Source organism: Rousettus aegyptiacus, unplaced genomic scaffold (assembly GCF_014176215.1).
Source record: "Rousettus aegyptiacus isolate mRouAeg1 unplaced genomic scaffold, mRouAeg1.p scaffold_m13_p_2, whole genome shotgun sequence".
NCBI lineage: Eukaryota > Metazoa > Chordata > Mammalia > Chiroptera > Pteropodidae > Rousettus > Rousettus aegyptiacus.
Window position 1 is genome coordinate 137,253,697 of NW_023416295.1, and position 23,234 is coordinate 137,276,930.

General features: G+C 34.2%; 1 protein-coding gene across 3 annotated transcripts in view; it reads right to left on the bottom strand.

Annotated features, from left to right (window-relative positions):
* The window catches only part of CNTN1 (contactin 1), a 272,015-nt gene that overhangs the window by 50,374 nt on the left and 198,407 nt on the right, over window positions 1-23,234 (bottom strand). For 2 of the 3 annotated variants that reach the window (XM_016151683.2, XM_016151684.2), the window contains 2 exons: window positions 13,722-13,880; window positions 4,455-4,604 (listed from right to left, as the gene is read on the bottom strand). In XM_016151683.2, the coding sequence (XP_016007169.1) occupies window positions 4,455-4,604; window positions 13,722-13,880 (309 nt within the window). Of the gene's footprint in view, window positions 1-4,454; window positions 4,605-13,721; window positions 13,881-18,332; window positions 21,876-23,234 lie in introns of those variants that run through there. The other variant, XM_036236741.1, reaches the window with a different exon arrangement.

The window sequence follows — 23,234 nt, forward strand, 5'->3', positions numbered from 1 at the left end:
ATAGAGTCCAAGATAGTTCACAATATTAATATCTTAGGGTCTTTTCAAGCTGAAATTGTAGATTTGTTTATTTATCTAGGCTTTTTTCTCAAATAGGAAATTTAAATTGGTAGAACATTGTAAATTTGTTAACTGTTCTATGAAATGATCATCTAAAAATACATCGTCTAGGGAAACATTTGGATGGATAGAGAAGAAGGCTGCACACTGATATAATCATAATGCATGGTAAGATTATTATGATGAACTCAAATAAATTATGGATTGTTTAAAATAAGGAGACTGAACACGTCCTATTTTATTTCTCTCAGTATATTAACAACAAAAGCATCTAATGCCTATGTTGACCTTGTTTTCAAGCAAAACAAATTATATTTGATAATTAATTCTTCTAAATCATGATATGCACATACCACTGTTGCTTTGACAACTGCTTCTATTTTTATCATCTTCTATTAACATCTAATTCCCAGAATAATTGTCCTATCCTTCTTTTTTTCTCCTTTTTCCTTCTCCAAATAATTTGGAACATCAATTATGAACACTGCACTGTGCTAAATACTGAAGATAATAATATGAATAAAATTTGATTCAGTTCCAAAGATGCGCTCTTTAATTTAGTAGAAATTAAGTATTCACAACTCATTTAAATTCAATGTTAAATACCCCCAATTTGTAAAGTTTGCTGAATGAATGAATGAATGAATGAAGCCTAGCTTAACAAATGGCTCATCTAGAACTTAAAAATGATTTTTACATACCACACCTAATTGGATACTCACATCAGCACTTTGAAATAAGTACAGTTGACCCTTGAACACGGGTTTGAACTGTGCAGGTACACTTATACGTAGAAATTTTTCATTTTGTAAACAGACAGCATAAACTTTCAGTATGAATAAATATAGTACAGTACTATAAATGTATTTTCCTTGTGATTTTCTTAATAACAATTTCTTTTCCCTAGCTTACTTTATTCTAAGAGTACAGTATATAATACACATTATATACAAAATATGTGTTCATCAACCATTTATGTTATCTGGAAGGCTCCCAGTCAACAGTAGGCTATTAGTAGTTAAGTTCTGAAGGAGTCAAAAGTTACAGGCAGATTTTTGATTGTGCAGGGTCTGGCCCTTTAACTCTCATGTCATTCAAGGGTCAACTTAGCCTCTTTTTTACAGAAAAGGCAAAAGGGTCCCAAAAGAAACTCTTTAAACAGTCCAGGTCAGACTGCTTATGTAGAGAAGCTGCAACTTTAACTTAGACCTCCTGATGGCTTAAAAATATATACTCTGCTTTTTTAATCTGTTTAATTACTAATTACAATAACTAACTTTAACATAATACCTTACTAGCTACAAAATATGTTATCACCATTCCCCTTATCGATCATATCTAAAAAGGTTAAAAAAAAATAAATGAAATAGCAGAATAGCTTTATTAGACAAGAAATTAAAGCTTGATGCATAGTATAAAAGTGTTGATTCTGGTGTTATGTTTTTTTCTCTCTTTTCCTTTGAAGGTTGATCTGGTAAATAAATGCCAAAACTGTCAAAACAACCCTGCATGTACCATTTTTGGATATCAACTCAAGAACTGCAGCTGCAGATCTATTAGCTATGGGGATGTGTCTTACGATAACACATTACTTTGAAGGAAGCTTTTATTATCTCTTTCTTACAGTCAAAATTAAATGGGTTACAATAAATTGCAAACACATCTTCTAATTCTTCATTTGGGACCATCCTTTTATAATGCACTTGTCTGAATCCAAAGAATATACCCAACTGTGCACTGCAATCTTAACATTAAGTAATTGGACAGATAAGGGCATGTGCTGCATTAGATAATGTCATGTCTTTCAATCAGCATAATGAGGCAGGAGAAACCTTTCCATCAAATGGGAATCAGCCTTTATCCCACATGACATATGCTGGCATCTCTTAGAGAGTTGTTATAATGGTACATGATAAGACAAACATCCTCCTGTTTTAGAAAGTATTTTTATTTTCTTGTAAGAATGAAAAATATAAATGTCTAATTTTATGCATATTTAATTTTTTAAAGCAGGATAACAAAATAATTACAGAAAAAGACTGTTGAAAATATATTAAGTATATAAAATTATTTCCTTAAGATGATTAAAAATTATATGAAATTATACCATCCTCTACTACGCTTGTAAAAATGGATGTTTATATTGCCAAATGAGGTGATCAATTACAGCGTAGACAATATTTTCTTAAAAGCATATTTAAGTTTAAAGTGAGCATTAATCTCATAATAAATGTTATTCAGCAAATATGCACTAGACAGTCTTACTTTCCTTGCATGATTTTAATCATAAAAAATAATCTCATAAGATAATTTTCATTTAGCGATGAGAAAACTGAAGCTCAGAGAAGTTAAGTAATGTGCCCCTAATCACAGAACTATTAAACGATGGTACCAGGATTCTCCTGAAGGATTAGTGTCCTGGGGCTTCAATACGGTACACTGCCCTCCCAGAGAGTAGAGCAAAGCTTTTAGAACTAGTAAAACCTGAATTAGAAAAACCTGAGTTTCAATCCCAGCTCTACTTCACATTCTCTAGGTGTAAACTTAACTCACTTGTCTGTACAATTAGGAATAATAATACCAGTTTGATAAAGTTATGTGGGAATTAAATGGAGCCATGAAAGGAAAGAGCTCAGCACTGTGTCTGATAACATAACACATGCATAAATAATGGTAGCCATAAAAATTGATTAATAAAATACTCTAAAATATTTTCTTATTAAATATTAACAAATATGTTATAGGATATAGGATTTATTTTTTTCTACAATGGAAAGAAATGAAGCATCTCATATTACTATAGAGCTGTATCTTACATTCCGAATGAGACTGATATCACTGCATAGGTTTGTTTGTTTGGCTCTGAAGACTTTTAAGGAAGTTATTTTCTAAGCTCACTAAAGGGATAATTAATTCCTTAACAAAATATGATCTGAGCAAACTTAAAGTAAGAGTGGTGCTTTAAAAAGGTAATGCAAATGGATATGCCAAAAGAACAACAAAATAGCAGTTAAGTCATCTAATTTTGAAGGTAAGGATGAAATCTAAGCTTCTGCTACAACATTAATAAAGGCTCCTACAAATGGATGTGTTTTTATGAGTCCTGCTAGAGGAAACTCCTTTAAGAAAGAAGCGCAATAAACAGCAGAATTATTAGACACATCAGATTCTGAATTTTGAATCTTGCAAGTAGTTATATTAATTTAGGTAAATTATTTAGTGCCCCGTGTCCACTGCCCATTAATGAACTTGAATAGTAATAGCTACTTCAAAATATTATTATGAGGATGAACTTAAATATGTTAAAATACTCGGGGCAGATCAGCGCTTTAGGGTTTTTTCCTTTATTACAGAATCATTTTTATCTGGTAAATTACATGAAGTTACATGAAACTTTAAGAGTTAGTTTACTGATGACGGTCCTGTAAGTAAATAACTTGGATCGAAAAACTAAAGACATTAGAATTCATATTTATAATTTTATTTAGAAGTTTGGCCAAGGAATTGAGGTAGCTAAAAATGTGAATAAACTATATTAAGATATCATAGAAGAATTTTAATGGCAGTCTGTCATCCATTTAAAATCTTCTCCCCAAATAAAGCACTAAGTTTGGCAAGGCATAGTAAAAATAAACTCAGAATGCCTACAAAATATTTTCTTTTTCATACACAGGGAATAATAAAAAAGAGTTATTATTAGAATCGGAACAATGATTTTGCCTAGTAATGCAGGCGAAATGAAAATAGAGTGGAGTACTTTACTTAAGGCAATTTAAATGTAGTTAGTACTTAGCTTTAAAAAATGTGACTAAATTGGAAGAACAGCCAAGTTTGAGCTATGATTTAAAAAAAAAAAACATATTTAGAGCAACACCTAATAAAGGACACATTTCAGCTACTTCCCAGAGATGCTATGACTCGCTAAGTGGTAAATATCTGAGAAGTTCTCATCACATTCTCTCCAAGCCTTGCACAACCTACCCTCCATGCCCATACTCTCCATCCATGCGGCCATTCAGTTATAAATGTCTTTGAGAGACACACAAAATTATGAACCTTCTCAGTCATGGAACCTGCTTAATCAAGAGTCTTCCTGGTTAATGTTTATATTCTAAATACCAACTTCATGTAAGTGGTCATATGCAGTGCTCTCTATTGACCTCTTCCCCTGCATTAATGATGTAAAAATATTCTCAGACTTCAGATTTCCTTTCTTCGCTTTTCGACTGTCTTGACATAGAATTCACACACCTGTGTGCAATACATATACACGCGAAGTGTGTAGATGAATCACTTACCTCAGACTATTATTTATTTCCAAATACATTCAAAATATGTTAAAGTGGTACTGTATTTATAAGCCTTCTAAATTTTAAAAAGTTTCTTCTACATACCGGCACCATCTGTCTTGATCTTGTTTGATGGTATACTGGGCTCTCCTATTCCCAATGTATTGGTTGCTACCACACGAAACTCATATTCCATCCATGGGATTAAATCTACTGCTCTTGCTGCTTCCATATTTCCTTCAATAATTGGGGGATCTAAATAAAATGAACATTAAATAGAGAATATTAGTTAAGTGACATCAGTTTTATAATACCCCACTTTTATTTTACTACTTTGAGTTGACATTAAAAAAAAAAAAAAAGAAAACTGAGAATGACAAAATGTTAAGTTCCAGGAAGTAAGAGGAGAAGTCATTAATAAATAACCAACTAGAAAGAGTGATATGCATATGAATCATCGATTTAGTAAGTCTCCTGTGGGAAGACAAACTCCCAGGTCATGCCTAAGCTGCTAGTTCATAGGCTATACCTTGAACAGCAAAGAGCTGTATGTATTCTCAAGGTAGAATTCAGGAAGATTTCCTTAGGCAAGGGTTCAAACTGGAACAGTTAAAAATTATATAGAATGCCATTGATGTATGTATGAGTAGTCAATGATTTATTACTGGGGGACTTACATGTTTACACCCCTTTTTAATTAGTTTTGTAGATTTAAACTGAAATCATGTAGGGCAGTGATAATAAATGTTATAATAATTCATTAAGATTTATTAAGCACTTCTCAGAATTCATGCTGCTAAATACTAGATACTAATGGGAAGTTTATAAATTAAGGGTAGGATAAGATCTGAGATTACTTATTTGATATGATTAAAACATACAACCAAGCCAGGACTATACATTATTTTAAGCTCTCTTAAAATATTTCCACATGTGTTTTTAATAAATAACCTACATATATATAATATGTATAAATACCTGTATACTATTTATTTGGAAAATTTATTCCTTTAGGCTTGTCTATGACTAATTATCTTATTAGTTAAGGAATTTTTATCTGGTAATGCATACCATAAACATGTAGCCTTTTAAAATGTTGTACTCATCTCCACAGTAAATGCTAAGCATCCCAGTGTACAGTTTCTACTTTTGGACAAATTTCTGTATGGCTCAAACTAACTCATGCCTTACTCTGATAGGCTTTTAACCCTCCCAAACACTATTTTACCATCTACTTCCTTGTTTTGATATGCACTTGATCTATGTATTTGACATATACTTTTTACTTTATGATGAAAAGTTTGGCCTTGCCTTCCCCTCTGTTTTGATTCTGTCTCTTTATCTCCTATCTCCACTACCCTTCTTCACGACAAATCAGAATTTATCTTAGTTCATATACACAGGGACTTCTTTTAGATAATTGTAAGAGAAAGGTGAAATTTTGGTTTCTGAAGGGCTTTTCACAGAGAAAAGGCCTGTGCCTAATTCATATAAGAATGACTCAGTCCATTGTTTATTATGCACGTGTGGCAGAATGCCACTATTGTTCTCTGACATATGTGGAGCCCATGAGGTCGCCTAATGCAGAAGCATGTACTCTTGTCAATTAAGGTTGGTGCCTGCCTTTCGTTCTCCTTATGCGTTCTTTCAACTGGGCCTCTTGCCACCGAAACCTCCCCTTCTTGATTAGCTCGGTGCTGACACTGCCAAATAGATATGACTATTTTCAAATCATCAGAACCTGTGAATGTGACCTTATATGAATAAAGGGTCTTGTAGACCCTTTTAAGACTGGGATTGAGTTAAGGATCTTGGAGGTAAGATCATCCTGGATTATATAGGTGGGCCCTAAATCTAATGGCAAGTGTCTTTATAAGAGAAATACAAAGGAAAGACATACATAGAAGGAGGATACAACGTTGACCGAGCAGGTAGAAACTGAAGTGATGCGGCCACAAGCCAAGGAACATCTGGAGCCACCGGAAGCTGAAGGAGGCAAGGAATGGGGTTGTTCCCTACCGCCCTTGTAGCGCGTGCAGCCCTGCCAACCTTTGATTTTGAACTTCTGGCCTCCAGAACTGTGAGAGAGTAGTTTCCTGTTGTTTTCTGCCAACAAGATTGTAATAATGTGTTATGGCAGTCTTAGGAAACTAATACAGAGGTTTAGAGGCGGAAACAGTTGGAAGTATTAGAGCATTTGTGAGTTTGGGGAGTCCAAGTGAAAAAATGTGGTAAAAGTCTCAAGGAGGCAGTCTGATCCTCTCCCCCATTTGCTATGCTGTAAAACCTCAGCACCATTTAAATGCCCAAAGAATGGAAATGTTGGCACCATTCCAAAGGGTCCCTCTTGGTAAGGGCATAGTGTTCTCATGATGGCCAAGGTTACACTGGGGCTTTTCCAAGCAAATGGACAGTCAATAGGAATGGGCAGATGTAGGCTGGGTCAGAACAGGAAGAACAAGATAGATCTGCAGTGGAGACTGGAGCTGCTAGACTGATTCTGAGCACATGTGAAGATCCAATATGAAAATAGCCCCAAACAAATGGAAGATCATCAGGGGTATGTTCAAAGAGTAGAGAGTGGTACTTGACCACAGAAAACAATTGGAGGAATGATAAATAGCAAAGAAGTAAAAATAAACTGGGGTTTGTTTTGTGGTAGGCTTGTTACAAATAAGAATTAGGGCCTTTGACTTTAATGACTGAAAGGAAGAAAGGAAGAATAAGTAAAAAGCCTTCAAGTTAATACCATGAGAAGACAGACTCATGTGGGAAACCTTTGGCTCAGTGATGCAAATGACTTTCAACAGGGGAAACAGAAAGTGGGTATTAGGAAGACGAACTTCTGAATACTTTAGAAAGAGTTGGATAGTTATAAATTAAGAATAATATTCTCTAACAGGATTGCTAAAGGTTTTTTAAAGAACAAAACCAATTACAATCATTCTTGTTAATGTACATTAACATCGGTACTTATGAGAATATAAATATGTAAAACAAACATGGTTTTGGTATGTATAATATCCCCTCTATAAAACTATCTATGTGAGAAGTAAGGATAACTGAGTAAAAAAATTACTAACATCTATCAACTTAGAAAAATGTATCTAGAATTAAAAGTAGCCCATCTGTCTATTCTACTTTCTTTTCTTCAGATTGAGGCAGGACTTTAAACCGTACCACAAAAGAATAAGATTTAAAAGCTTGCTTTTCCTCTAGAGTATTCCCAGCTCCAATCACGAGGTAGGCAGCATATATAATTAGCACAGATGGAGCCTCAAGACCTGGCATACCAAGCTAGCATGATGTTTTGCAACTAGAACTACTTAGTAACTATTTATGAAGAATACGAGTAAAATATAAATACAAAAGTTGACTTAGAGTAAACAATGTCTCTGCTCAAGAAAAGCAGCCTGTGTATAGCAATTGTTTTATTGTCTCCTCCCTGAATCATGCAGACTACTGGTAAAAGAGGAGGGCTCTCCACCTTTCCCACACCACAAAATATCTAATACTCTATAACTCTTACTGCAGTATGCCACCCATAAATTATCCTGCTTTGCCTACAGCAGAAGAGAGACCCCTCCCCCATCGCCATCCTCTTAAACCCTCTCCCACTCCCTTTAATTGTGAGTTGATTCTTGCTGATTTCTCTCCTCCTTTGCTACTGTGTTTTATCTCTGGCACATAATCGTCTGTTTTATTCTCAGCTCTAAGTATCCCTATAAATGGATAAGTACCTCAAGCAATCCTCTCTGACCTCTTCACCTCTGGTAGGAACAATTGGATACATTTTCTTTTCCCAACAGCACCCACACAGACAGGTTGGGAGCAGAGGTCATGTTTTTTTTGGAAACAGATTCTTGCCCCACGCCAAATATGAGGTCAGGAGCAAAGAGACTTTGTGTTCCTCTCTTCAGCTAAATTCTTTGAAACCTGTTTGTTACTCCTGGAGTCTGAAAGAGAGGATAGTACTTCGCACAATAAAGGCAAGTAGTAGGAATCAGGAGTAGGGTTTCAAGTTCCTGATTTTTTACTGGGTTAGTTCTGAGTCAGGCAACATTTCACAGGTAATTTTAGTATTCAAAAATCAGATCTTAATTCTGTAATGCCTATCAGAGGCTTCCCTCTGTAAAAGACTAAAATGTTGTTTATTAACCTGATAGGTATTTAAATCTTGGTTCTACTTCTGAGTGTAAATTTCAAGCAAAAGGACATAGAGCAGAAGACATACTCCTTACTTTAATTCTCAGGTCAAAAGACCACCTTGAAAATATCTTATTTTTTGGTAAACAGGTTTGAGCAGTAATCCGTTGATCTAATTGTAAATATATTAATATAGGGAGGAGGCAAGAGAATTAAAATGTTAATCAAGCCACAGTCAGAGACTACAATATGCTGATCGGCCCTGCAGCCAGGCCAGGAGGACACCTTCAGAACAAAGGAAGATTTCTGCTTGATTACTTACTAACAACCCATTCTTCTCACTTGTGAAGGAGAAACGGGAACCAAGAGTCATTCCTTATGGCTAAAACCATGGGGAATCTATGGATTAAAGGCTAGGAACTAACTGCCTGCAGGCCTTTCACTCTACATATTCTTATCTTTTCACACTACATATTCTTCCCCTTCCTCAACTGTATGTCCATATCAAAGGAAATGGGAGCTAATGAATGGCATATAAACTGACTTCTCTGAACACTCGGGGTCTCTCTCAGTGCCTTTACTCTGTCTCTCTCTTTCTCACTGTCCCTTTCACTCCGCCTCTGAGAGGAGACCACTCTCTGTGGAGTGTTTCTCCTTTTCTAATAAACTTCCCTTTTGACTCCAACTTTGGCGTGCGTGTTGAATTCTTTCTGCACTCTCCACCAAAGGACTCTCTTCTTCACTCAGTGTAGGGCTTAGTCTCCCCCAACCAACTCAGGGAAATTTACCCTGTCCTGCATCACCCTGAGTACATAAGGCTCAGAATAAAAACTTTCTGACTATTCTTTGGAGGAAAAGAGTAGCAACCTTTATGAGTATCTTAAGGCTAATAATTCACAGAGTTTGGGTTGCTCAGTAACCATGCCAACCATGCCAACCATGCCCGACTTCAGCCACATCAACTAGTTAAGTGAGGAGCTTCAGAAACAGCCAGAATGACTTTCAGATCGAAAATCAGATTATCTGAAGAATACTCCAGACAATGTAATCCTATCTGTTTTAGGTTCTTGGACATTTCCAAAGTGAGCCCTGCTCAATAGAATCAGAAACTTTAGGTTCCACCATCTCAATTCAAAACCCAAGCACTTGAGACTACCCAGAACTGGAAAAGCAGGTCTGTGCTTGAGAATGGAAATGGGCATTTAAAGCTAGTGCTGACAACTGCTCAGGGTCATTTTAGAGGCTTTAGACCCAACCTCATAGATCAAAGTGCCTGTCAGGACTCTGCTGGGAGCCATAGGGGTAGCAAAGAACCTTACAGCAAAAGAGAAGCAAATAGTGCTCTGGCTCCCTAGCCTTATCTAAGGAAAATTTGAACGTAGACTCTTTAAAACCCATAAGTTCACACTTAAAATAAGAACAAAAAGTAGAGTGACAGGAAGACAAAAAGGAAAATAGTAAATTCTAAACAGTAAATATCCCACAATGAGTCTAGTGGTTTTTTATTTTTATTTTTTTAAAAAAACATCAATTCGACAAAGATTTAAAATGAAAATACTAAATACTAACTAAAGATATGGTAGGAAAGATACTCATACTGGAGGTGGGGATGAAAACTGGTCTTTCTTTCTAAAGAGCAATCTGGTAGTATAGTTTGTAGGTGTAAGCCTGTTTATATGCAATAACTTAATCTACAAATGTCTATTCTAAGGAAATAAAGTTCAGAGAAACAATTTGAAAAGATGATAATTGCAGAAGATTTGTAGCAATTCTAGTCTTCCTCATTCAGAGCTATAAATACAAAGATCTTTTTTCTTTTTAGAAAACATACCCAAGGTTCTCTCCATTGTTCCTTATAGCATGGTTTCCAGGCTTTTTTTATGTTCTGGCCAACATCTCCCTTATACACACTCACCATTACCATCACCATTACCATCAAACAATATTCTATAATTTTCCTCTGAAAGTAGCAATATAGAATCAAACATAACATTCTTAATGTGACCTGAGCATCTTTTAGAATTTTGGGAATGGCCTCAAAATTTAGCTGTACGTTCCTTAAAAAGTCCAAGAGAAGTAATATTTACTGTAGATTATTTACAAGATATATGGTCTATTCTTTCATCCCATTATTCTAAATTTCATGCTTGAACTGCTGAAAGTTGATGTATTTAAAAAATATTTATTGAAAACCTTAAATAATTACATCCATAAAACTGAGTTTAATCTTGTGCCTCCCTTTTTAGTGGACACCATTATAAATAAAAAGCACCTGATTTTTATTTCTGCATTTGTCGCAAAAAGTATTTTTAATTCTCACTTAGGATATAGTCACAAAAAGAACTTAACTTACACAATTCACAAAAAGAACACACTAGATAATCTAAAAAATATTCCTTTTTCAGGTCCCATCAGAAAGCTGAGCTTGAGAAGAGATCTAATGAACTAAAGTCACTTTTGGTAGAGCAAAGGGGAGGGGAGGAAGTAGTCATAGCTATTCATAAGAAGAAAACTTTTAACTTTTCACAAATATTTAAAGACAAAGTGCAGGCCAGCATGGCTGCTTTGAATCCTGGGAGGCCTCAAATTAAGGAGAGTCAGTACTCAATGGCCAATTCTTTTTGTAGGCCTTCACCAAGTGTACTCAAGAGAATTTGGGGGCAAGACAACAGAGCCCAGAGAGACTTCTCTCTAAAGCTGAGACATCTCACATCTGCTTAAGTCTAAAAGCAGAGCAGGAAAACTGACCCCACCTGCACTGTGGGACTTACACTGAATATGAGTAAGTAGCCATCAGTGGCTGAGAGAGATCTGCCTCTTCTGTGAGGGGCAGGTGCTTTGGGTCTGCCAAGGGGTAAGGGGAAGGTGGGAGAACTGAGAAAAACCCCTCAGACACTCCGGGTTTTAGATTGATTATCATACAACAGTTGCCTGGACAGAAGCCGGGTTGTTGAAATAACCCTCCCTAAAGTCTAAGTTAGAAGTGCCAGCCCGAAGTCTGATGGTAAACATGGAAAACCTCCAGACACTCAGATATGAGAAAAGGTTCTGATCCTATACTCAAATCTCTTGAAGCCTGCATTGATCTGAATTTAACAGCAAAGCTCAGATCATCTCAATTAAGATTAGATTGACTCAGTCCCAGAAAGAATGACATATATTTTCCTGGGAATAAATAATATATACTTTAGCCTCTATTGTCCTTTTACATATAATGTTTGGAAATCAATAAAAAAAAATTATCAGGCACATGAGAAGACAAAGAAATATGATCAATTATCAAAAGAGGGGAAAAAAATCAATAGAGGCAGACTTAAAGATGGCCTAGATATTGAATGATCAGGCAGGGACTTTAGAACAACTATTATAAATATGTAAAAGTATCAAGTTGAAAAAGTACACAACAAATTATAGAGTGGGATAATTTCAGCAGAAGATTATAGAGTTTGTAACATATACAGATGTAATATGTATATCAATATATACGTAGAACATAAAAGGGGTAAAATGGAATAGAGCTACCTAGGAGCAACATTTTTATATCTCACTGATATTAATTTATTAAAAATATAAAGTCATTTTGATAAGTTTAGTCATACCAGGTAAGCCCTAGAGTAAGCATTAAGTATATCTATAGCTACGTATCTCTATCTCTATCTACCTAGAGTGAATACCATTAAAATTAAAATTACACTATAAAGTACTTAATGCAAAAGAAACAGTAAAGAAGAAATAGAGTAACAAAAACAAGTGAAATATTTAGATGTAAATATAAATCCAACTATGTCAATAACAATATTAGATATTAATGGATTAAAGAAATCTAGTCAGAAGCTAGAGACTGTCAGACTATACAAAAAACAAGATCCAACTACATGCTGTCAACAGAAAACATACTTTAGATTTAAAGATACAAATAGATGGACAGAAAAAAAATGTCATATGCAAACAGGAACCATAAGAAAGTTGGGATGGCTATACTAATGTCAGAAGCGCTCTCTTCAAAATGCTACTCCCAGCTACCATTCTATAAGAAATCCATCATTGATTAAAATGTTGTTATGACTATATATTTATAGATAATACTTACACTGACAAGCAGAAGATAATACAAATGTTTTATCTATTTTTAATTAATTTGAACTTGCTACTTTTATGTAGAAGATCATTTAATACTAAAATATATCTTCAACTTTTGTAACAAGTTTCAAGTGTATATTTGGCTTATTTTCCATGATAGGAGAAAATTATTAAAGTATATCTAAATGAAAACTTCTCCATGAGCAATACAAAAAAAAATTTACATTACATTAAAATAAAACTAAAATGAGAGCAGGTTTGGGATATATTTGTATTAATTGGTTTTTTTTTTCAGTTTTTAAAAAGAAGAAACATTTTATTCGCCAATATTTTTTTTTACTTCCCTCTGGTGGAATTGAACCCATATTTCTATGTCGCTTCTTAATTTATCTAAAAGAATTCTGACAACTTCAAGTTTGTTTTAAAATATTGTCAACAATGACAAACCTAAATATGTTATTTTATCAAAAGTATCTTCTATCTTCTTTGATGTTACAGGAGAAAAAAAACTGATGTGTGATATGATAGGCTAGTCACAAGAAATGACAATGGTAATAACTATGGACAAAGAAAAGTACTCACTCTTATTTATTTTTTCCTCATCAAATTTTAGGAAATCTTAATATAAGAAAAGAAAAAGCTGAGATCCATAACTTCTTTAAAAATATGTTTTTAGGAAATCAAACCAGGCAAGATCATCCCCAGAATGCAAAGAACTATGGCAGTAAGATTTGGATGTTTAAGTTAATATTTTTAATCAATGTGGTGCTTTAAAAATGCTGAACTATAGTACCTATATACTTGAAAAAATTGATCATAAATAATAAGCTATTGATGTCATTTGCAAAAACAAACAAACAAAAAGAGTGAGAATATTCCCAATAACAAGAAAACCAGGAGGCTCCTCTGGCTTTCACCTTATAAATTTAGACACACTGCTTCTTCTTCCCCAATAATAGCTTTAAAATGTTTAGGTTCCTTGAGATTTTCTTCACTTCCAAAGCACTGGGATACTTCAAAAAAAAAAGTTTAAAAATAAAAAGCATTTCTAGGTACATGATAAAATTCTTAAAACATCCAGTTTTTTGTTTGATAAAAGAATTTACTTAAAAATATGTATAGATTTACTAGACAGATAAAACTTACCAGTCTTTGCATCTTTCCAGTCATCGGAAAGAAGAGTCTTGGTCTGGATATTGTATTTAGATATAGGACTGTGATTGTCTGAACCTCGGCTCCAAGTAAGTGCCACAGAAGTGGCTCTAATGTCTTCTATTCGCAGACCACCTGGAGGGCCTGGAGGGCCTGGAATGGAAATTTGGGTAAGGAATCAATGAATCCTAACTAGTGAATTAAGTGTACATTCAAATACAAACATGTCCTTCTTGCAATTAATCTAGAGAACATTCAAACAATGTAATCGGTGTTTCCATACTCCCTTTAAATATAAACTATAAGAAGTGATACTGTTACTACTTATGGTTTACACTAAATGAAAAGAGATAAATGATGTCATTTAAAAATGACATTATTATTCAGGACACATATCATACTGTTTGACTCATAGAATACAACTGGCATCAATGGGACCTAATACAGATTGCAGCATGTGAGCAAGCATTTTAATGAATGATTGCTCCATTCATGAATCAGAGACAATAGCACGATTCAGTCCAGAAATGATAATAGTCAAATATTTCATTCTGCCTCCCCGAAACAGAACAAATACTTTTTGATAACCCTAAATGTTATAGGTAACTTATTTTACATGGAGTAGAAATTTCTGTGAATAATGTTATGTATTACTTTGGGTAATATATTTCATGTTAGTTATAGTAATAGGAATAAATAATATTGAAAGAAATGTTTCTTATATGAAATGCAGAAAACAGTTGTAAAACTCAGGGATTTATACCAGGATTGCTCTGAAAACATCAAATTATATAATGAAGCATCTTAGGACAGAAAAATTTTTACTGTCAAACATAAAACAATGTTAAAATAGATTTTTATAGCTGATTTGTAGCTCAGTACAAATATTAATTTATCCTCTAAACTGAGAGCATTGTGCTTGGTGGTAGAGTTGAAAAGATACATAAGATGTAACTTTTGGGTTTCTAGTAGCAATTTGTCTTGAAAAGGGTGAAATGAACCAGCAAACAAGTAACTATATTATAAAGTAGTAAATGCCATAATAATGCTATACAAAATATTCATACTGTACCTCACAATTTGTTTTTAAAAAAGAGAAAAATATCCTTTCAGTGGTACGGTGGCATTCATCACTTAAAATGCTAAAGAAGGGTGTCAATTATGAGAGAACTCTTAGAGAAAATATTTCAGAAAATGGCAACACGGCTTTTTTTTGCATTGCAGAGGAGGTCAATAGAACTAGGCATACTGAATATAATAATCAACAACTCTGGTAAAGTGGCACCTTTATGTTTTCATATTAAATAGAATATGAAATAAGACATGCTCTTATATTTTAGATAAAAATAAATACCTTCCTATTTATATATCAAATCAGAGGCTTAGTCCACATACTTTTTTTTTCCCCCTCCATATGGGCTTTGGTGTTTTGCAAGGTATAGAAAACACCCTAAACATTCACCAATTTCCTTGTGGTTGGTCTCAAGGAGGAAAACATATACGTAGATCAACATAAATACCACTAATATTAAGGTAACACAAGACACACCCAATTGATAGTAGTAAATTTTATTATTTGAAAATATAGAACATATAATATAATAATAGTGAACTTTTGTAAATGTAAAATTTGTAAATAGTGTATTTATACTTCCTGTTATTAATTAAAAGTAACAATAATACCATCTAAAATAAATGAAAACAGACATGTAAATTATAAAGGACACATTCTATGTTCAGAAAAAACATATTGCATTTTTCATATGTAGAAACCACATTGAAATACAGTGCATATTCTCAATCAGAACCAAGCAGTTCATTATTTCACAAAAAAGCATCATCCTAAATCAATTACTGAGTGAAATATTTCAGAGCATTATCATTAAAAAGTATAGATGAAAAATAAAAGAAATAATTTTTAAAAAGGGAAAGTCATGCATTCAGATAATTTTTCAGAGCATAAGAGTATGGGATTCAGAAAGTGTTAAAGGGAATTTAAGACAAAATTGCTATATAGGTTAGTTGAAAATAAATGAAGTATGAATCATTTTCCTGCTGCTATCCTCTGAAATTCTTAGACTGTCAAATGAATAATATTTTCAAGGGTCATATTAAAATTGCATATTATTAGTTTATTTGTTGGGACACTATATTTATAATAATTGTATTGAGTCATTCATTCATTAATGACCAACATTGTTGAACAAAACACCATAATTATATTTTTCCATTTTTTCCCTAATGTAGACCTGGCCTTAATAAATATTTGGTGAATATATAAATGAATTTATTACAATTGATCTTCAGACAGTACTCTAAGCATAGTGGTCATCTATAATATAATGTCCAACCTCCCTTCACTTGCCTTGAAATATTAAATCATGGACAACAAAAGCAAAAGAATTGGTGGATATACTCAAAACCTGGGTGTGGTAATACTACTTGGTTCATCTCATGTGAAGTAGTCTTTTTCATCTAGTAACAGATTATAAAGATCACCCAGAAAACGTCTGAGAGAAAATATACTATTAAAGAGCAAGGATTTTAGAGTTGAAATCGACTTGACTTTATATTCTGTGCCCTAATTTATTTTGGGCAAGTTCCTTATATTAACTAAACATTCATTTTCTCATCTGTAACATAGGAGTAATAAAAATTGACCAAATAGGATTGTTATTAGGATTAAAATAACATGTATAAAGAATGTAGTTTTCCAGGCCCGGTCCATAGATTGTCCTCAGTAAACTTTAGCTATTAACAATCCAGGAGTGGTACTATAGAGACCAACATGGATAAACTGTGTGTTCAACCTTGGGCCAGACCTGCACTGTCTCCCAGAAGGTAGGTTTTCAAATCAGTGTAGCTGATGTCATTTGTTCAATTTTTTTCTGGACAGAATGAAGAGAAAATGTTGTGGTAAAAAAATAAAGTAATGCAGCCACTTGTCCCTCAGTACAAAGGAAGGCATTTAGGAATTGTCTACTCTTCTGATTCTTTCACCAATGAAATAAAGGCAATACATAATTCTGACTCTAAGAATTCCTTTCTTCCTTCCTTCCTTCCTTACTTCCTTCCTTCCTTCCTTCCTTCCTTCCTTCCCTCCCTCCCTCCCTCCCTCCCTCCTTCCTTCCTGAAGGAAGGACGGAGGAAGGGGAGGAGGGAAGAAAGGAGGGAGGGAGGGAAAGAAGGAAGGAAGGAAAGGAGGGAGGGAGGAAAGAAGGAGGAAGGAAGGAAAGAAAGAAAGAAAGAAAGAAAGAAGAAAGGAACAGGAAAGAACGAAAGAAAAGAAGGAAGGAAGGAAGGAAGGACGGAAGGAGGAAGGAAGGAAGGAAGGAGGAAGGAAGGAGAGGAAAGGGAAGGAGGAGAGAGGAGGGGCACTGAAAAGAAACGCAAGAAACGAAGAACTAAGAAATAGCATCTACCTCATATAGTCTGATTCTTCTGCTATTATTCTTCTTCTTCTTCTCTTGCTCTATGAATCTCTCTCTCTCTCTCTCTCTCTCTCTCTCTCTCTCTCTCTCTCCTCTTCCCCCCCCACCCCTCTCTCCTTTTTGCCCCTTACTGTGCCAACATGCTCAAGAATCTTAAAGGAGAGATGTGAAGTCAGGGAATATCTAAGTAAATGGACTGGTACATATAGTTTATTTCATTATTACTCTGCTGATATCTCTTTCAGTTTCTTGGGTAGTCAGTCTTCAGGCAGACAGCTAAAGATTTCTAAGGACACAATTTATGCCAAATTTAAATTATAGAGAAACAGAAATTGGTCAGATAAAAAGAACTTTTGGATTTGACCTGCATTTTAAGTGTCTAAATACATCAGGTGAGAAATTATTTTCATCTTTCATTTTTTTTCTTTTATTTTTATTGTTAAAGATCCATAGTGGGGTGGGGGCAGTGGCAGAATAAATTTATCTCTGCTCACAGCCCTGGCAAAAGCTTTTCATCAATTCTTCTTACTATCATTAAATACTTAGAGAGTTGGAAAGAGAAGGAAATGAGGAGAAAAAGAGATATAGAGAAAGGAATAATGAGTTATTTAAAGCATTTTTTTGTTTTATGAATGCAATGTTATTGATACCACTTGCTTGTCATCGTCACCCTCTGGAATTTCTAAAATGCATTTTATTAAGCTCATATATAATACCCATAACACAGTACTGCTATTTTCCTCTCCTGATTCTTCCAAATGTTGACAGATATCATTAAGAGTGAATATCACTAACTGGATTAGGCCTATTCAAGTGACCAAATTCCCTTTATAAAATTAATAGCACAAACTTTGATGTTGATTCTTCGTATCTCTTTTTCCTATTGTTCAATTGCTACTTTTCTTAGAGCTAAATTTTCCATCCTTCTTCAGGTAGAGGCTGCCACTATTCTTCCTTTTCTATTTACATTACCCTCTCTCTTACAATTCTTCTTTTTCACTCATTATATTTTTTCCTTCTTGATTTAAATATCCCTCTCAGAGACTGCTAACTGAGAATGTTCCATAATATCTCACCTATGGGAAATACTTAGTGGTCTATCAAAGTCTTTGTCTGTGGGTTCTTAAAAGTTGGGCAAAAGGAGTCTACAATTCCTGAAGCTTATTTTGATCACTTTTTTTTTTTTTTTTTTTTTTACCTAATGAGGAATTGTGAAAATAGCCAGAATGATCTCCTATCATCTGCAGTTCAATGAAGGGTCTCATTTCCACATCCATATTTTTTCCCCTAAATATCTCTAGGCTCTCAACGTTTTCATTATTTAATCACTGACAGCAGGCAAATAATGAGAATATTTTGTTATGCAATGTAAATCACACACATTTTAGAGTGCGTGATATCTTAAGCCAATATCTATACCTGTTACATAGGATGCTGGAGTCTAGAAGCGTTATTGGCAGAATCACACAGCTAGTCTGTGGCAGCATGCAGAGACCGGGTTTCCTGGTGCAACTCACCCAAAAAGAGGAAAAGCCCATCTGAAATTCAGATTGTGCAGCCAAAATGTGCCTGTCTGCCAAAGACATCCAAAGAAGCATCTGGACCCTGACAAGTTCACGCTGTTGTTTGTTCTCTTGGATTTGTTTGTCTTTTTAAACTTGTGTGAACTCAGAACAACATCAAATTTACATGATGTAAAATGTTAGCGGATCAAAAGAGAAAATTTTTATTGTATATTTTAATAAAAATAATATATTTTACTTAGTCTTTATTATGTCGGAGTCATTGTTAATCTTTTCTATTTCTTACCAGTAACTCTATGATGTTGGTGCTATGCTTCTCCCTATTTTACAGATGAGAGACATGGACACATTAAATGACCACGGTCACCCAGCAAGCAAATGGCAAAGCTAGGATTTGAGCCCAACCAATTTGCCATGAGATTAACTGTTCAGCAACTATAGAAAAAAATACTCATTAAAAAACAGCCGAGATAACATCACCCATTTATAAATTCACACTCAAGACATCTGAGTCTTTCCTGATCACAATAAAGTATCTGTTACTCTTTCTTGAATTTTACTAGTGTTTTTAGCGGTGGGGAGGGGGAAACTATGTATGAACAAAGTACAGATGTGATTTCCACTCAGTTCTCATTCTTATGTATTTAGAAGAAAAAATGAGCAGAAGTACAATTATTTATTAATTCTGTCATTTCTTTTTTTAGGAATATACTAACATTCAGTGAAGAAGAATTTAGACGTTTGAAGAAAAATAGCCAGGAAAGAAAAACTCAGAATGATCATTTACACAGCATAAATTCACTGACCATATTATCTCAATCAATAACTGAGGCTCATTTTCTGATAAATCAAATGTGACATAAGATTTGGAATTTGGACATCCAGAATTAAACAGGATGCATGCATAGCAGCTGTGGCTATCCCCCGCACATCACTTGAATTGGTACCAATTTTTAGGCAATAACCCTAAAGTAGTTTCTCCCTCTTAAATACTCACTAGCTTTCTAAACAAGAGTTGGAATTGGACACAAAACTCTTCTGGTCCTGTTGGAACTTCATCTCACATAGCATACATATTTAACATAAATCTTGATGGTAAGCCTGAAAGACATCCTGGTATTGTCATTCTCTTTCCACATGCAATTTCTCAGTCCATAAGTAAAAACAAAGCATCACATACAAATATGCTGTGATTCATTATTTATGTTGAGTAAAATAGCAAATTTTAATAAACTGAATACTAAGGAAACAAAAAAATTTCAGAACAAATTATTCTCCTTTTCAAAATAAAATAATCTTAAAATACCAATGATGAAAAAAGAGTTGTATTAGGGAATGTGACTTTTTCTTTTCCCAGATATGTCAATTAAAAAGTCCCTTTATTACTGCAGGCCTATTCTTACTCTGATAATTGTTAAGACAATGGCTGAATTATAAGGTTATAAAACACAAATCAATGTTTTGTGGTCTTATCAGTATTAAAAGCTGTACTAAAATAAAGCTGAATATTAAATATCTCTACTCTACCATTTAATAGGAGTATGGCAGTTTTTTAACCTCTAACATTGATTAAAGTGAATTTTGGTCCCAAATAGAAATGGAAATGAGGATAAAGGGAGGTAAATGAATCTGTATAATTCTAGTTGATATCGATGCAGTTTATCTAAATAGGTACATTCTCCCTTTCTTGGCATCAATAACACTTGTCTTGTGGTTTCCTTTCTAATTTTTATTCTTTCATTTCAAAACTATGTATCTATCTGGTCTTGGTGGTATAATTTCAATGATGCACTGTGTAACATGATGCCCACAATGATTCATGCACATGTCTCCATGGGAATATTTACAAATATATGAGAACTTCAAATTATTTTAAATAACTTATTTAAATGGCACTTGATCTGGCTCTCTAGTCCAAATCTTAAGATAATCCTTCTGTAACAATAATAAAAAATTTAAAAAGATGAAAACAAGTAACTACTTGAGCAAGAGATATTTATTCCTTTAGATAACCAATTGATTATTTTAAAAAAGAAAATATTTATATTATATAGAGGCGTGTGTGTGTGTGTGTGTGTGTCTGTGTGTGTATCACATCTGTATCCCTTAAAGCTTTCCTGAGTTCTTCCAACCACAGATGAGGTGACTAGACTTCCTAAATGAGAAGTCCACAAAATACCCCACACCTAAACATTTACCCATTTAAGAAGAGAAAAATTATTTCATGTGAAGAAACAAGAATTTTAAGCATGTCTATTTGACCAAAGGGGGAAAATTAAAGTATTTTCAAATAATACAATTTAAGCAGTTCTAGAAAGAATTTTATGTACTTTAATTTTAATCCTTCACTTCTGCCCAAATCCTTCTGATAAAAGTAACAACCTTACTCAAAAAGAAAAACTCTAAGAAGGCAGACAGTAGGAGTTAATAAAATTAAATATGCATGCACGCTTTTAATGGCTTACTCATCTTCACTTAAATCTCGCTATTGGGATGATAGTTTTCTACACATGCTATCCATTTTCACTTCCCAATGCCAGGAATTGTTCCAAATACCCTACAGAGTCATGGATAGTCTTCAGTTGTTGACTGCTGCTTTTCATCGTTTCTTGCCAAAAAATATGTATGGCACCAGGATACAAAATGTCACTGAAGTAATACCCCTTAGCTTATTCCTAATTAAGATGACTCATTAGTGAATTTGACAACATTGTTTATCACCTGCTTGGATAATTCTAACAGCCCTTTTAGTGGCAATACTTCTATATCATAATTCACCAGTTCATCATAATTTCTTTCAAATAATAAGCTAATTTCTAAGATATATACTTCAAAGAAAAACAAAACATGAAACACAAAAAAAAATTTACTTGGCCATTATATGATACACTGGGTTAGTTAACTAGGCATTTTTCAGATATTAGTGAAGCTGTATAATTATATTTTTAAAGATTTTCTGCTCAAAATATGTTTAGAAGTTTCAAAAGGGAATCAATCCTCTAAAAACTAGATTGAGGGGAGAACTGCAGAAGCTACAAGACTGAGTTCATTAGTAAGACTTAGTATAATATGTTGAAAAAAAAAGGCTTTCACACAAGTGGTGAGTGTCAACGATCACCAGGTTGGAGGCAGGCTTGCACAAACGGGGAGAAAAGGATCCACCATGTTTTTCTCTCCATCTTTTCTGTTTTTACCTGCAAGAGGAAAGATCAAGGCTGAAGGGAGAATGTGGATGCCCAGATAGGGGCAGGAAGCCATGTACTTTGGGGATTTGCCATGTTTTCTTGATGGGTAAGTTGGAATAATGAACAAAGAAAATATCTTGATGCTGGAAATGGGTGTTCAAAAGAGAGAAAGCTGAATTGACAAACTTTGGCCTAATCAAACCTCTCTCCCTCAAAAATAGTGACCGATTTTCTAAAAAGCAGGAATTGTAACTGGAGCCTCATCCCACCCCTCTAAAAGCCAAAACTCCTAGAGCTTTTGCAATTTCACTCCACACAATACAAGTCTATATACTAAAACATAAGCTTATACTTTGAAGGCTTCTAAGTAAATCATAAGCACTGAGGATGAATTTAAGCAATGACCCTAAAAAGTTAATCAGTGGGTGAGGCTGGGTGTCATTGGGACCTGTGTCTTCAGTAACACTGTATTTATTTCTTTATGTCTAAATATACATCAATAGCAAAGGGGAGGGAAGGAGCATTTATAAAAAGTCACCACGGGCAATTGTGAACTATAACTATTATTATTCTTTCACAAGTATGGAATCTGAGGTTTACAGTGATTAACTGACTAGTCAAAGACCATAGTTTATTCAGTAAGTGAAGTGGGTTTCTAATCTATATTTGTCTAATGTCAAAAGTCATATTTAATTCTAATTTCGATGTACCATGCAGATCTTTTAATGACTTTATGCACATATTAGTATAATTATACTATTGTAGAAAATCATGCAATTAATAAGATGATTATCCACTTCTTTCACCTAGCCATACTAAAGACAGTTTGATGATTAGAACTAGACCACTTATAAACACTAGTGTCTCCCTGGTGATAGTCATTGAAACAGGAGAAATAGTATCTAGAAAAACTTATTTCTGCTGATGGTTGTAGTAAATTTTGCCCTTATGATTGATGGTCACAAAAATTGCTAATTCTAGATATATTCTCCCCTTTTCCCACTTTTGAATGAAGTTTTGGTAGTTTTTGCTATATTACCAGGTTGCTTATCTGCAACCTGAGATGTAAAATCTAGAGAGAGGGAGCTGTGAATGGTCTCACAGGGAGCCTCTCTAAACTGCTCCATAGTAGAAGACATTTCTTGAGTTAATTATAGTAGCTATCAGCCTATGCAGAAACATATCAGACAGTGGTCCTCCAAGGTCTTTAAACCACAGGCATCAGATGGATCTGACATATTCCTGTCAGTAACAATCCTTTGCTCCTGGAGAAGATCTCAGGAATGTGTGAAGGGGCTCCAGTGGCCTGTCATTGAGAGCCACTAAGACTGTGAGGAGCTGATGCTCAGAAGTGTGTTTTCCAGTGTG